This window comes from Cyanistes caeruleus, chromosome 20, assembly GCF_971803275.1.
Source record: "Cyanistes caeruleus chromosome 20, bCyaCae1.hap1.1, whole genome shotgun sequence".
NCBI classification, from domain to species: Eukaryota; Metazoa; Chordata; class Aves; order Passeriformes; family Paridae; genus Cyanistes; species Cyanistes caeruleus.
This window is the reverse complement of record NC_141720.1, coordinates 10,153,957-10,170,341: the sequence shown is the minus strand read 5'-3', so window position 1 is coordinate 10,170,341 and position 16,385 is coordinate 10,153,957. Positions and strand designations below refer to the sequence as shown.

General features: G+C 50.2%; 1 protein-coding gene across 1 annotated transcript in view; it reads right to left on the bottom strand.

Moving 5' to 3' along the window:
- LMX1B (LIM homeobox transcription factor 1 beta) overlaps nucleotides 1-16,100 on the bottom strand; it is an 84,478-nt gene extending 68,378 nt beyond the window's left edge. Inside the window, exons 1-2 of the mRNA XM_086858174.1 lie at nucleotides 15,861-16,100; nucleotides 15,375-15,561 (exon numbers count right to left, since the gene is read on the bottom strand). Coding sequence (XP_086714300.1) covers nucleotides 15,375-15,561; nucleotides 15,861-15,999 — 326 coding nt within the window. The 5' untranslated portion in view covers nucleotides 16,000-16,100. The remainder of the gene's footprint in view (nucleotides 1-15,374; nucleotides 15,562-15,860) is intronic.
- Nucleotides 16,101-16,385: the final 285 nt, after the last annotated feature.

Genomic DNA, 16,385 nt, shown 5'->3' with positions numbered 1-16,385 from the left:
CATCTGATCTTTAGACTAACAGACTTCCAAACAGTTGGACAAGTAAATAAAGCACCACAGGGAACCGCTATTTGCAATAGGTTACCGCAGGGATACGCACAAAGGAATTCCTACAACTAAGAAAGGGCTGGAGCTATGAAACTTATAATACCAGCACTGGGATCGATTGCTGACTTCTACAACATTGATCCTATGCTTCTGAAAAGATAGGGGTTTAGTTCCACTTACTCTTTTGCCTGGGTGCAAAGTTTGAAGAAGCTCAGTAAGACATTTCACTACATGATCTTCCAGACACAGCACAAGAGGAAGTATTCCCTTTAAAGGTCTTCCGCTCTTCAAAGAAATAAAACTAGAATATAAACAAAATATAGCCTGTAAACAAGATAGCCTGTAAATCATCCTACTGTCTCTCAGGGATTCTCCTGCCCTGCAGCCAGTTTGCCCAGGCAGCAGCTGTGCATGGTGCAGAGCAGTGCTGGGCAGGACACGCCAGCCCTGGGCCCAGGAGCAGGGCTGCGGTGCCGCAGGCAGGAGCAGAGCACAGCCAGAGAACAAAGCGTTCCATGTCCCATGTCCATCCAGCACCAAGGGGGTGGAGGTGACACTGTTGTAAGATGCCATCTGATCAGAACTTCTTTTCTGTGCCTGACATGAATAAGGGGATTAGGACGGAGAGTTTCCGTGAGCTCACTCTATCGGACAAAAGGCCCCGAGGTTTAGTGTCACACTGCCTGATAAAAGTACAGGAGGCTGTCAATCACAGGCTCCTAGGTACTTGTGTCAGTGACATAATCTTATTAGAAGATAAACCAGTGAAATCCTTTTCATGATGAAAAGTTACATTTAATTGCTCCTTGGCTTTTCTACTTTTTTTCTTATTCATTTGTCCCTTTAACTTTCTTAATGTTTGCTATTACAAGAATATAAGAGAGTATGGATGCCAGCCATCCCCATCACAGCCATGCTTCAAGAACAACCGAAGGCGCTGAGGGATGGTGGTGTCTGGGCAGGAACAGCACCAGTTGGGATCTTTTAAACACAAGGTCAAAAGAGTTACTGAATTAATTAGCACAAGTGCTCATGCACAGGGATAAAGTTAAATGTTTTGTCATTTGATTTAATACCAAAGAAAGCTGACAAAAACACTAAAACATGGTAAAGCTCACTATCTGTACAACAAAGGGACTTTTAACATCCTCTTAAGGGAGCAAATCCATATTAGCCTCAGTAATGTGACGGTTTCACTTTCAGATTGCTTCTTTTCAGTTTCACAAACAAGCAACTGGTGCTGAGAGCATGAATCACCTGAGGATGAATCAGGAGAAACTTCATGGAGCCAGGAGGGGCAGTTGAGGGAGCATTGGCATCTGCACCCCTGTGTGCCTTCTGCAGCCTCTGGGCCCCCCATGCTGCTCTCTGGGCTCAGCCAGGAGGGTCAGGGTCAGCCTGCATGGCACAGGCCAGGGTGGCAGCACCGTGCTCTCCTGCCTGAGGAAGGCTTGAGAGGACACACACAAGGGCTGCACAGGACTCATTTCTAGGACAGAGGATGAGGACAGGACAGGACAGGACAGGACAAACCTCGAAGCCTGGTGCAGAGGAGGAGGGAGCTACACTGCCGCTGTTCCTGGGCACAGCAGCTGGGTCACCTGCATGGCTGTGCAGCCACTGCATGAGCCTGCACGTGTATCTGCCCTGGACAACAGGCAGGAACTAATGGATACGAAGTTCCACCTGAATGTGAGAAGAGCTTCCTTACTGCATGGGTGACCATGCACTAGAGCAGATTGTCCAGGCAGAGTGTAGGGTCTCCCACACTGAGGATATTCCAGAGCTATCTGGATGCAATCCTGCACCATGCTCTGGGATGACCCTGATTGAGAGAGGAGGTTGGACCAGGTGACCCACCATGGTCCCTTCCTGCCTTACCCATCCTGTGATCCTATGAACAGCCAGCCCCTGCCAGTACAGGTTACTGTGCTCAGACTGTCCCAGAAAATGCCCCTGGGAAGTAAGTGATCACTTACCGCACAGCCTGGGCACGTGAAGGCACCCAGTTCTTCAGCCAGTTGTGTGTGTAACTCTGCCTTGTTGCACTTGAGGAGATTGAGTAAAATTAGCCAATTTCTAAATGTGGGAACACAGCCCAAGCCAGAAGCTTTGATTCTCAAAATAAAGATTTTTAAAGCATCATATAATTGTTACAATTAATAAACTACAAACATATTCTCAGCAAACAACTAGTGCCATTTAGTGCTATGGAGTGCCACTAAAATCAGCTTTATACAAAGCACCTGAGTGTCCATGTTATCCAAACAATTTAGTTCCACAAATGCGAAATGTTCAAAGAAAAATGAATTCCATTCATTTTATACATACTGTTCTTTATTTTATCCAAGTGTCTGTTGAACTGAAAACAAACTAGCACTGGGAGCTGAACTGCTTTGAGAAATTAAATGTGTAACTCTCTCCCACAGTTCAGATGATCTTAAAGGAAATAAGTCCTCCAGAGTTCTAGAAAAGCACATTTTCATTTAAGGACTAACAAAAAAATATCTGACAAATGCCTTAATACTTTGCTTGTTTAGTGAAAGTTCACATGAAAAATTGTAAGAGACGGATCAGAGTGGCTGATGGAAGAACAAAAACAGCTGAAAATGTGATTTAACATTGTTTAAATCAGTGGTAGTTGGTGATTTAGTGGAGAAACAATTGTTGCCTTACTGTGGTACTGGTCACATGCCACTGACATTCCACAAACACTTTTCCAGTGGAAATCCAACTCCAGCCTTTGGCAGGGCAATTTCAAAACAGTGTAACATATTACAAATTAATTCTCCTACTTACTATTTTCTCCCAAAACAACAGTTTCCATATCACAGATATTTACAAAGTCTTTTGTAACATTTTTGAATATTTGATCGCACTTCGTATCTGTCAGTTCTCTGTTTGACTCCAGAGACTCCCATTAGTACACCCGAAAGCCTGACAAAGATATTTGAGTGCAGGTTATTTGCTCGGCACCCTAATTCCTCTGACATTTCTTCTGAAGTCAAGAGGAGATGTGGGACAAGTTCAGCCCCGCTCAGCCCCTGCCCTGGTCACCCCCATCTCAAGGCTGCAGGGTGAGACGTGGACTCAAACTCCTACAAATGAGCATTTCAAAGGTTCTGAAGCAGTGGTGAGGAAAGAACGATGGGTGAGCTCAGTACAGAAATTTATTTTTACTGATTGAACTTAAGCAAATCCAAGGAACAATTAGGAAGTGCTGTCAACTAAAGCCTGAAATCTAAGCAAGTCGCCATTCACAGCACAGTAGGCCCTTATAAACAGTTAATCCACGCAGCTGCAGTAGTTAAAGCAAACACACTGCCCTTCACTGCGCCATCAATTACACCTTCCCAGAAAAAATTACACAAACTTTGCAGGATTTTGCAGAGAGAAGATGGATTCTTTTGGAGACTTGAGGTCAAGGCTGGACTGTTTAAAGTATATTATTAACAAATAAACATTTATTGCAAAAAAACCCTATAGGCCTTTGGGGAGGAAAATTGTGTTATTTTTGGCATCAAATGACACAAACCATTTATGACATGAATGGCTATCACCAACAGACTGATGAAATGGCAAATGTCTCCCACTTAACTTCCTTTGGCTTCCTGAATAAACTTTTTCAAACACTTTTTTCCTTCTGAAATGGCAATAAACTCCATGTAATTTTGGTTTTCTCTCTGTTATAGCTATTTCAAGATCTGTAGGTGGAAAGGGTTGAAGGTACTTCCAGATGGAAGCTGAAGACTCCCCAAAGACTGGTAAGGTGATGAAAATCACATTGTTGGGATCCGGGGCTGTGGATTGCCCTTGTTTTGTGTTTTCCTGCCTGAGTGACAACGTCCAATTAGCTTTCCCATGGTTGGGTGAAAAACCTGAGGTTTAATTGTGGCATCCAATAAATTGAACGTTATAACTCTTGTCATTGAATGTATCCGCTGTGCACTCAGACAAACCCCTGCCAAAGCATGAGCTGAAATTTTTAAAGAAAAAAGCCACAAACGGGACAGGCTTCAATTACTCAAGACAACCAGTGTTCAATGCACATGAATGAAGCCAAGGCAGTGCACTTGCCTTGGGCCTGTTTTCCAGCCTTTCTGTAGGGCACATCAGCCGCACAAGCTGCACTGCTGCTGGTGCTCAGACCCGGCACCCTGGGACAGCTGTGGAGTGCAGTGAGACCAGAGACCACCCTGCGCTGGCTTTGCCACAAAGGATGCTGCAGCTACCAGCACTGCATCACCCGGCCCTCCTGCCCCCTCTTGCTGCCCTCTGTGGGGAACAGCAGCAGGATGGGAAGGACACTGCACTGGGCAAGACTGCACTCCCTGTAATTGCTCTGGAATCCCTGCGGATTCTCCCACATAAAATTAATGCAGGCGCCATTATGGCTAATTTATTCTACACTCACAAAACCATGCTGGGAACTAGCCCCAGCACGGGCTGCAAGGTGAGGTGAGATCGAAGGAGCTGGTGGGAGCCTCACATCCCAGAGAGTGCTGGCTCCCTGCAGCTCAGGACACCCCACCCAAGTTCAGCGACCCCACAAAGGTCATGCGTGTCCCTGCAGCCCCAGTGCAAGACATGAAGGAAAGCTGCTGCTGAAATACAAACTCTGCCTCCTCCCTGGAACTTTGTTCCACAGCAGCTCTGGCCAGGAGCAGCCAGGGCACAGCGGGAATCCCTGGTAGTAGGATCCGCCTGTTCCTCCATTACCAAAGGAGCTGTCAATGCTCTTAACACTTTCTGCTCCCAGCAGTTGAATCACTTATTTGTTGCTGCTCCAAGAAGACAGCCTGGCAGGTTCAAACGAATAATGCCATGCAGAGGTAGTGTTGCTGCAAGATTATTACACTGCCATTTCTTCCATCAAATTGTTTCCCTCCATTTGTATTTCTGCACTATTTGCACACGTAACAATAACCAGCCTCACTGCTGGTGCTAACGCTCATGTAGGGTCCCACCACACTTTCTATATCGACTCCAGTGTGAGTGGAACCTCACCCCATGAGGTTATGGGGTCAAACTCCATAGGGAAAAGTTTTCTTATTGCCAGATATGCCAAGATCCAACTGTGAAAACAACTCATGATGTTAAACTGCAACTTCTGCTTAAGGGGGATGAAAAGCTTAGGCCTATGAAAAGCCACATTCCCAAAAGCTGCAGTGAGCAGCTCCACTGAGCCTTCACTAGACACTTGCTGTCAGGTAAACTGACCTTGCATGACACTGCAAGCTGCTGCACGCCAGGGCAATTGGCTTCACCGGCACTGCTGGGAGCTGGGATTTGCTGGCTCAAGTGCCTGCCCGGGGCCTGTGGAGGGGCAGCGCCAGCCCCTCTGCACAGGGAATGTCCCTGGCTGCTGAGGGCTGCTGGAGAATGCCCTGCCAGCCCCACAAGCACCCTTCCCCATCGTGCACACTGCATCTAGGGGGGCTCCGCAGAGATGGCAGGGGCTGACTCAGGCTTGCATGTACAAACATTCATGGAACAGATATTTAGTCTGCAAACCATGATTATTAACAGTGGGGTGGAGGAGGGGGGAGGGTCAGGTCTTCCCCTTCTGGAAAGCCAGAAATGCTGGAAGACCAGCAGACCAGATTACCTGTACAAGTAATCTGCATGAGCCCACCCCACCCAGGCAGGGAGCAGCAGCTTCCTCCCCATGCCAGGTGCCATCCATCCACCACGGCACATGGCTTTGGACCCTTGGGAGCTTCCAGCCACAGCACTGCAGCTCCCATATTCTGAACACATCGTTCTGCCAGGATCTCACAGGTTGGATACAGCTGCTCTGGGGGTCAGTGTTGGAGGAGAGCTTGGCCTTTCTCACTAATGAGCTTTGGTGGGTATCGTGCCACAGCCCCAGTCCCAGGGTCCAGTTCCACAGAGCTGCCAGACCTCGGCTCCAGCTGCTCAAGCAGAGCCCAGCACCCTGCCCAGCTCCTCTGCTGGGGACTGGAGAGCTGTCCCCATCAAACTGACCCCATCCACAGGATGCAGCATACATGCTCCCTTGCTAACACACAAGGAATGCACCAGTGCCAGCCTCCAAAGAGCAGTGGTGCTTCTCTCTGTCCAAGCAATCCCTGGATGTAACCAAAAATGGTTTAAAATGATATTCATAGTTTCTTCTGCAAATTCAAGCTTGCTTGCTTGCTTCCTATCATAATACTAGCATGATGAAAGTAACAACCACAAAAAAAAAAGTAGACAATTATTCTTTGTTTGGTTTTGTTTTGTTTTTGTCATCAGTGAATGGTGATTCAGGTTACACCAAGGAACAAGCATGTGAAAGTGAACTTCCTGACAGCTACCAAAGGATTTGGTCCTCAGCATGTGCACATAAATCCCATCAGCTCTTACTGGGAGAGTGCACGTGCACTCTTGTACATTATAAATAAAACACTGATTGCAGTAAAATCAAGAGCCAAATTCCCTCCTTGGAGGAGTGAGAATGGCTCTCACTGAAGCCAGTAGGAATTCCATGTTCACAAGTTCATGTCAGTGTTTGCAGAGGAAAATTTTGTGCACATTAAAGAAAATATTATGTTTCAGAAGCGAAGAGATGACCTCCATGACAAACATTCTATTTGCCTGTTACAGGAGAATCAGACGAACACTTATCAAGTCCCGACGAAATGTGCTATACCTTATTTATGCTGATATCAAGGGCATTTAATCAATTTGTGCCGCAGCAGTTCTCCTGTATCTGTGAGGAAGATCACTGTAAAATTTCAAACCCAAGAAAATAATGAACTGAAATTAGTCATATTAACAATCCCTTTACTGTAATACAATCTCAGAAAAGTCTACTTGTTCACTGCCCACAGGCAAATAGTTTTTGAAAGGCAAAGCCCCCATTCTGTGAGAGTGAGGTGATGAGCCATGCACAGGTGGGCTGGGCCGCTGGGCTGCTGGTGCAACCAGACCCTGAGTGCCACTAGGCAGTGCTGACCTCAACACTGCACCCTCCTGAGACAGCAGACACTTCCCTTTAAGGGTTTTGCTTCCAAATGATCTGCATTAGAATGGCACGGCATAGCACGCGTGGTGTTTCTACTTATGAGGTGTATTCAGCACATCTGTTCGGGGTACAGTGTTGGCCATATAAGAGGAGAAAACAGTTACCAGTAATTTGTTTTTTAACAACCATTTTGCAAAATGTCTGTTTTGACAGCAGCCTGTTGAGGCCCAGGGGCAGGAGCCCTCGTCCTCCCACCCTGCTCCTGGCAGGGCCGCTGGGGCCAGGGGCTGTGTCCGGGCTCAGGGCTGCTGGACACGGCTCTCCCAGCGTGGCCAGAGCAGCTGCAGGTATGCCGAAGAGCAAGGCAAGGGGAAGACAGAAATGCATTTCAGAAGTATAAGTCTAGCTACAGCAAGTCCAGGAATGTAAAGTAAACGTAAGGTTGATATGTAAAAACAATTTTTTAAAAAGAAGGAAAAAAGTCAAGTATCTGTCTCAGTCTTGTATTGAATTTAAAGAGGCTTCTAAAACCAGTGAATAATTTGCCTGAACAATGCGCTGAAGATTCAGATCTATATTAGCATGAATGTTAGAAACACTAACACTGCATTTCAAACAAAAACTCAGGCTCATTTTACCTTATGAGTATTTTCATCTTTTTTCTTTTTTATAATTTACTCTCTCAGACTCAGAAATCTAGCTTGACTTTCAAAATTTATTTTAAGTTAGATGTGAAGCTGTTAATGTATTTTTTTTACTTAGTGACGAATGGAGAAAAGTGATGTCTCCTTCACAAATGTAACCAGTGCTGTTAAGGCTCCACTGCTGCAAAATGAGGTTATCTCCCTGTTACATTTTATAAAACACTATAACTCAGAAAATATCTCTGCTTTCTAAATAAATTCTAATACTTTTTTATCAAAAAGATCAGTTTTCATTCATAGCTTTGGCTATACCAAACCACAACTACACAGTCTGCAAGGTGGATATTCAATAAAAACTTCCTGCCCACTTCATTTAGTTATTTCAATTCATCTGGAGAAAGGAAAATTCTGTTCCTAATTGCACCCATTTATCTCAAGACTCCTCTAGTTCCCTCGTTTGGCTGCTGCAGACTCAGCTGTTGGGGCCCACAACACATTGTTACTTATAACTAATCTTGTCCTTTGTTTCAAAACAAATGTGGAAATTTTATGTTCTGCAATGAACAAGAAACTGTCATTTCATTATGAGTCAATCTTTGCCTTGTGAGTAATGTAATCATCCCAAATCATGCCAAAACCCCTTCCTACGACACCAAACCATCCCAGAGCAATACCTGGTTTGTTTACCTTTACTGGAGATTGCTGATCAAGTCACTTCATCATTTTATTTATCTATTTGCTTGTTTCTTACCTCACTTGAGCATTAACACAACTTATTGTGAGGGGAAAAAAAACTGCAAGTAAAGAGAAGAATTTTTCTGTTTTTTGCAAGTCTGTCATTTGCCCTTGCACACCTTCTAGAGAGGACACAGCAACGGCCTTTGTCCATCCTGCTGGGGTTCGAAATCCACAGTCTTTCTCTGACTATATTTCATGCAACTTGTGGCACGGTCCAAGCTGGCCCAAGCAGTGCAGAATCCTTTTCTAATTTTGCCCTGAAATGTTGTTGTTATATTTACCCTCCCCATTCTCCCCAAGCTGCGGAGCGCAGGGGGCTCCGTGCACGGCCGGCAGGCGCGGCCTCAGCTCTCAGCCTGGCAGTGACAACAAACACGAAGTGGTCACTGAGCCCTCTGTCTTGCCCCGAAATCGCCGCACGAGCCACACCAGCAGCCACCCGTGGGGGCTCGGCTGCGGCTGTACCCGCACGGCCCCGGAGAGCGCTCCCCGCAGCCGGGAGGGCCCAGCTGCTCCTCGAGCTGGAGCCTCCCCGAGCTCCTCAAGCTCCCCGAGTTCCCAAAGCTCCCCAAGCTCCCCAAGCTCCCCAAGCTCCCCGAGCTCCCAAAGCTCCCCGAGTTCCCAAAGCGCCCCAAGCTCCCCAAGCTCCCCGAGCTCCCCGAGCTCCCCAAGCTCCCCGAGCTCCCCGAGCATCCCGAGTTCCCAAAGCTCCCCAAGCTCCCCAAGCTCCCCGAGCTCCCAAAGCTCCCCGAGTTCCCAAAGCGCCCCAAGCTCCCAAAGCTCCCCGAACTCCCCGAGCTCCCCAAGCTCCCCGAGCTCCCCGAGCTCCCCGAGTTCCCAAAGCTCCCCGAGCTCCCCGAGTTCCCAAAGCTCCCCGAGCTCCCAAAGCTCCCAAAGCTCCCCGAGCTCCCAAAGCTCCCCGAGCTCCCCGAGTTCCCAAAGCTCCCCGAGCTCCCAAAGCTCCCAAAGCTCCCCGAGCTCCCCAAGCTCCCCGAGCTCCCCGAGCTCCTCGAGCTCCCCGAGCTCCCAAAGCTCCCCGAGCTCCCCGAGCATCCCGAGTTCCCAAAGCTCCCCGAGCTCCCCGAGCTCCCAAAGCTCCCCGAGCTCCCCGAGTTCCCAAAGCTCCCCGAGCTCCCCGAGCTCCCAAAGCTCCCCGAACTCCCCGAGCTCCCAAAGCTCCCCGAGCTCCCCGAGCTCCCCGAGCTCCCAAAGCTCCCCGAGCTCCCCGAGTTCCCAAAGCTCCCCGAGCTCCCCGAGCTCCCAAAGCTCCCCGAACTCCCCGAGCTCCCAAAGCTCCCCGAGCTCCCCGAGCTCCCCGAGCTCCCAAAGCTCCCCGAGCTCCCCGAACTCCTCGAGCTCCCCGAGCTCCCCGAGCTCCCCGAGCTCCCAAAGCTCCCCGAGCTCCCCGAGTTCACCGAGTTCCCAAAGCTCCCCGAGTTCCCAAAGCTCCCCGAGCTCCCCGAGCTCCCCGAGCTCCCAAAGCTCCCCAAGCTCCCAAAGCTCCCCGAGCTCCCAAAGCTCCCCAAGCTCCCAAAGCTCCCCGAGCTCCCCGAGCTCCCCAAGCTCCCCGAGCTCCCGCTGGCCTCCACACCGAGGGCACGGGGGGCTCAGATCTCCTCTAATCAATCCCTTTATCTGCTGCGCTCGCCGTTCCAGAAGAAAGAGATATTAAATAAAATTGAATCAATTCTTGTTACTGCAAGAAACAGAAGATTTAGTATCAATCCAAATTTTGTCTGGAGGGGCGGGGGACGACGACGACGACGACCCAAAGCCACAGCTGCCTTAGGAAAAGCATTCTCCTTTTTCTCTCGAATATTTCTGCCCAGATATCTGAATGCAGCCGCTGGCTAAATCTGCCCCCCCCCCCCCCCCCCCCCACTTTCAGGTTCACCAGAGCAGTGAGCACTTTTTTAGAGATACCAGGCTTTACATGCTGCTCCAAAACGGAGGGAAGTGACAGGGGTGTGTATTTACCATTGAAACACACTAATAACATAATTAGTTTAAAAACAAACATTATAATCCAGCTGTTTTATCACGATATATTATTGATAGTTGGAAAGGGGATGTATGCCTTTGGACTACCTCAAAACTTTAGACCAAAAAATAACAGCCTCAGTTTCTAAACAGAATGCAAAATATTTCTGCTTGTTCTGATAAGTGAAGAAATTTTTGCAATGTATTTCTCATTTATGTTTTTTTTTCCCTCAGGATAGAGGTAAAGCATTATAAATTACACTGCTGTTAATTTAACTGCATATTGCCTATACCGCACAAAGATTTTCCCTATCTTTTTCTGCCACGGATCAGCGCAAATCGCATTTTTCCATCGCAATTATTTTATCCAACGTTATAGTGATCGCAGCAGCAAACCAAAATGTCTCCCCAAATCCTCCAGACACGCTCCATGGCAGACCCCCGCCTCGCACGGCTCGGGCCCGGGTGGCCGCGGGCAGCGCGGCCGAGGCGCGGCGGGGCCGGAGCTCTGCGGGCAGCGGGAGCCGCGGGGCCAGCGCGGCCACCCCCTGACGTCAGCGCCTGAAACAACAGCCACATTTCCTCCGGGCTCCCGCCCTGGGGACTGCTTCGAGATGCCACAAAATCTGATCGGACACAGCCATGGGGGGGGGGGGGGGGGGGGGCGATGAGACCGACGGTGCAAGGCTGGTGGGATTTTCAGAAAAATGCCAGAGTATTCCAGTGACTTGGAAAAGCATTTTTAGTGGATGACATAACTTCAGTCATTGCTCCATGTCCCGGGCAAGTGCTTAGGCTGCTCCTGTCTCTAAGTTTCACCTGGTTTCTATGTTGTTCCCTAGTGACGAGCACACAAGGACCAGCGCCCGTCCAGCACAGGGCGAAGGCAACTGGAGGGATCCCCCGAGCCACACGGTTCTGCCGAGCTCACACTGCTGCACGACTGCACCCGTGAGCAGAACGGCTCCTCCGTTAAAAATAAAACAGGAACGCTGGAAACACATCAAATCCTGCCTTTAGCAGATTGCTATTGTCCACTGTGCACGCAGCAGGATCCGGGAGCTCTGCTCCCTCCTGCACCGGGCTCTTGCCACATTCCACAGCCCGTGCTCTGCGAGAAATAACAGCCACAAAACCGAGAGACACTCACTGACGGAAAGCTCTTGTTATATTTTGGATCAAAAAGGCAACTGAACTGAGAAACATCAGCCTCAGTGTTATGCTCACGTGAAAGCATTCCCAAAATCTGGAGAGGGCAAGGCTTCCCCGCAGCACCGAGGCTCCATGGGGTTTCCTTTCCTTCCTGAGAGGAACGTGTTACTCCGAGCTGCCTGCACAGCAAAACTGAGCCCAGCCACCGACAAGAAAGGACTCAAAGATGAACAACAGAAATACATAGTGGGTCTTTTTTAATAGCATCCAAAAGTGATGCTAAAACAATACCTGACACGTCTAAAAGAACAAAAGCCTGAATATTTCTCTTTCTCACCCTAAGCAAAACTTAGAACGCATTAATGAAAAATTAGGAAATAGCGGCTGTGGCTGTTTGCTGTCTGGTCCCTTGAATACAAACCTTTTTTAGAGCCTTTATTTCCAAAACTAAAACAGGAATACAGATCTTTCTATAAATTATATTAATTGCTTACATATGAAATACATATCCTGGAACAGTTATTTTTCATAACATATATATTTTTTTTTACTATCAGCAAGAACTAGGGCAAATTGTTATATAACACTGAGCAGTGAGAGAAATACAAACCAGAAAAGCACAGTCACAAGAAAAAAAAAAAGTAAATACACAAATGGAAAAGAAATGTAGCATTTCTAAATACTAATGTTTTGTAGTAGAAAGCACTGTTATCAGTGATACAATAAATTCACTGAAGCAAAGAAACAAAATACAACTACCACAGCCTTCTATTTTTGAAAAAAACCAAAACATTAATTCTGAAGGTTTTAGTTTGTCAGAAGGAAAACTTCTTTTAAAGAAAAAAAACCCACAGTGTAAGGTTCCAAAAGTGCGCCAATTTGGCAACGTTCTAATTAAAATCAAAGAGATTCTGATTGACTGGGGTTTGTGAAAGCCAGCCTTCCCTGATGCCACTGTTCTGGGATTTTTTTTTTCTTAAAATCCTTGCCATCAAATGCACCTGACCCTCAAAATCCTAAATTTTAGCAAAATAAGTACTTTGCATTAACTTAAAACATCAGAATGTACTCATGCAAGAATGTGTTGAATTCCTTCTTTAAAAAGAGACCAAAATACATGCCCAGCTTATCCCACTGACATACTGATGATATTTTTGTGATAAATTACATTTATCAGGCACCTCTGAGTACTTCAAACTGGGCTTGGGCTACTAATCCACCTCCCCCAGGACGTGCTATAACATTCCAAGCATAAGGGTAGATTCATACAGCCAACATTTTTCTTAAAAAAAGAAAAAGAAATAAGAAAAAGAAAAACTGCTTTCACCCTTCCCCCTAATGTGAAATGCCCTCATCCAAAGATGGGCAGCAATCATTCCTGACCCAGGGAAAGGTGTAAGGTCTGATATCTGACCCATCAGAAGCTTGCTTTCATTAGAAAGATGAGACACCATTTTCCCAAAGATATATACACAGCACTTGATTATAGTCCTGGGAGTTCTGGAGAAATCTGACCTTTAAAATTACATTACTACGTACAGAAAAATCTATTTAGGGCAAATTTCAGGACCTGAGATATTTAAGTAAACTTTATTTTCCTTTTTTTTTTTTTTTTTTTAATTATTTTTCCCAGATATCTGTAAATAGGACTCAGGATAACAAAAAGCATCTGATATTACTGATCCATGTCTTCATCTGTACCGGTTCTGTTCCATCTCACTACCCCAAGGCATTCTCACTGAGCACACAGGCATTTCCCATGCCGGTGTTCCAGCACTGGCTGTGTCCCCTCGCTGGAGCTGTCTCTCACAGCTCGCTCATGGCTTCACTGCCCACAGTCTGATGGATAAAACTGACCCTCTGTGCTGCACAGCCCAGGGCCACTTGCACGGACACACAGCTATTTTTATCCTCTAGCTACCATAAACGAATATGTCTCCAGCTCTGAAAAGGCACACAATCCGTGTCAGCACAGTTTCACATGTTTGCTCTTTTGGACTAATAAAATCTCAGAGAAAACAATTTTTGATTTAGCGTGTCTCGCCTCCCCTTCCCGTGAGCCGCTGCCGCTGTCAGTGCTCGGGGGCACACACAGCAGGGCACCATGTCATGTCACACTAGGTGCTGGGATTCAACAAAGGCCAACATGTTGATATCTTTTTATTGCTCGGCAGCCTGGTTACCCCATTTTTCCCCTCTACAATTGGAGGCTTTTGGAAACACGGGAAGTTCTGAAGCAGTAACAATTCTGTTTTCAGTCAGAAAAATATTTTTTGTTTTACAAAGCGATAGTGTCTGATCTTGCTTTTTAGGTCGCTGAGTACAATTCTTTATTTTACAGAAACTAAAGTTGGGGCTGTAGAAGGTACATTTATTTGAAATTAATGTAAATATTTACATTGCCAAATAATGCTTTTTTTAGGTAGCCTGAAGACTATTCGATATCCTTTACTAATTAACAAAAAAATATATAAGGTGTTACTACCTACAGAAAAAGAAGTTTCATCAATTTACAACTACGGCTACCACAGGGTGGTTTATTTTGTGTAAAAATGAAAGGCAAAGCCTGTGGACGGGTTTCCTAAACCGGGCACGAGAAAACCCTAAAGGTGCCGCAGCCCCACAAAGGCGGGACGGCGGCAGCCCACGGGCAAGCCTCGAGTTATTCCCATACACCGTGCCCGGGCTATGGAGGACTCTCTGGGAGCTAGTGAGAGCTGCAGCATGAAATAACATGTTTTGTTGTAATTCCTAAACAGGGGGACATTTATCTGCGCCATTTATACAAGAGTTATAACCCTCACAATATTTATACTCAGCATGTCATGTTAGCATTTACTACCCGTTTCCATGGAGATGGATTTTCATGCTGTAGCTATGAAATGCACATTGTTGCCACTAAGCCACTTCAGGCCTTTCTGGATGCCTGCTGAATGCCTGACAAAAGTTGATGCAAACCAATAGTTGTTGTTCTTTGTTTGTTGCCAGACTTCTAGCAGAGCCATATTATGTCCTAGTGATTGAAATGCCCATGTTCGCCCCCCTCCCGGCACAAAAAGGATCCTCAATTTAGGTGACAAGCATGAAGTGGGCTTCTGCAGGGGAGGGCGGCCCGGCGCGGGGCCGGGCTCCGTCCCTGCGCGGGGCCGCGACGCGGCGGGGGCCGCTCCCAACAGCGCCTGACATTTGGGGATAAAGCCGGAATAAGAGAGAGCGCGGGCAACGGCGGGGCCGGGGCCGTGGCCAGGCTCAGAGCCGGGCTTCTCCCGCCGCTGCCCCGCTCCCTCGGCCGGGCCCCGCCGCGCCCGACGGCCGCTCCACCGGGCCGGCCCGCAGCCCCGGCGAGCCCCGGCCCCGCCGCCGGGCAGCGGCATCGGCCGTTCTGCGGGCTGGCCGGCGCTGCGGCTGCCCTCGGGCCTCTCGGAGCGGCTCCGGGGCAGCGGGCGGCGGCGGGACGGGACTTGCGGCGGGCAGGAGAGCGCCTCGGGACGGCTCTGAGCGCGGCGCCGCCTGAGCAGCCCGGGCCGGGCCGCCCCATCACCGTCCCGTCCGACGGCGCCGCACGGTACCGGACCGCGGCGGGCCCGGGGCGGGGGGCAGCGCCCTGCCTGGTGGGACGCCGCGGCTCGGTGTCTTCGGTCCCGTTCGTGCCCGCCGCGCAGCCTACGCCGGGGTCCCCTCTCACCGGGGCCGCCACCCGTAGCCGTGAGCCCGGTGCCGGGCTGCCCCGCTCCGCCGGGCACGGGGTGCGGCCCGAGCGGGAGCACGCCCGGCGTCCGCCGCTCGCCCCGGGCCGGGCCGGGTCGCCCCGGCGGGACCCCCGCCGCCCCCCGCGCCCTTACTGTTGGTAGTCCTGCTTGCAGTAGAGCTTGCGGTCCCGGAAGTAGCAGCTGGTGGTGAGCGCCTGCTGGCACGCGGCGCACTGTAGGCACTCCTCATGCCAGGAGGACTCGTTCACCCGCATCAGGAACCGGTCCGAGATGGGCCGCTGGCAGCCCTCGCAGACGGCCTGGTGCTGGCACTCCGACCCTGCAACGGCAGACGGCGGCGTCAGGCGCCGGCCCTGGCCCCACCTGGCCCCGCTCCCAGCCCCGACACGACCCGGCCCCGCTATCCAGTCCCCGTCCCGGGCAGCGCAAGTCCGCCCGGCCCAGCCGGTTGGTAACACCGAGCTCGACGGCTGCCGCCGGTCCCGCGCCCCGCACCGGTCAGGGGCTGAGCGGCCACAGCCCGCATCGCATCGGCCGGGCCCCTCGGAGCGCAGCCCAGGGCACCGAGCGGTGCGCGGGGCCGCTTTCGGCGTAGTCGAGAAGCGACCGGCAACTCACCCAGCAGCACTCCCAGCGTGGCCGGCCCCGAGCGCAAGGGGTGGTCTTCCATTTTAATGCCGTCCAGCATCTTGGCGCAGTCCGGTGGGCCCCGCGGGAAGCACCTCTCCAAGGATTCGGGAGCCGTCGCGATGTCCATGAGCGGCGGAGCGGCCCGGCGCTCCGGGCGGCGGGGAGAGGCGCTGCCGGGCGGCGGGGCCAGCTCAGCCCCGCGTCGGGCCGGGCGCGGGGACACTCTGCGGCCGGGAGGAAGGAGTCGCTTTTATTTTTATCTGGAAGACATGAGGAGCGTTTCCTGCCCGGGCTTCCAGAGACGGGGGGCAGAGGCAGGAGCCGGCGCCGCCGCCCATGGGGCCGCCCCGCTACACGGGCGCGCACATGCCGCGCACACGGCGCCGGGCAGCCGCGGTGTCACCTGCTCGCCGGCAGCGCCGGACCCACGCCCTGCTTGGCGCGGAGGGCCCTCCCGGGGCGGGCCGTGCCGGGCGGAGCGCGGGCGCGGCGGGCCGGGCGGGGCACGGGGCT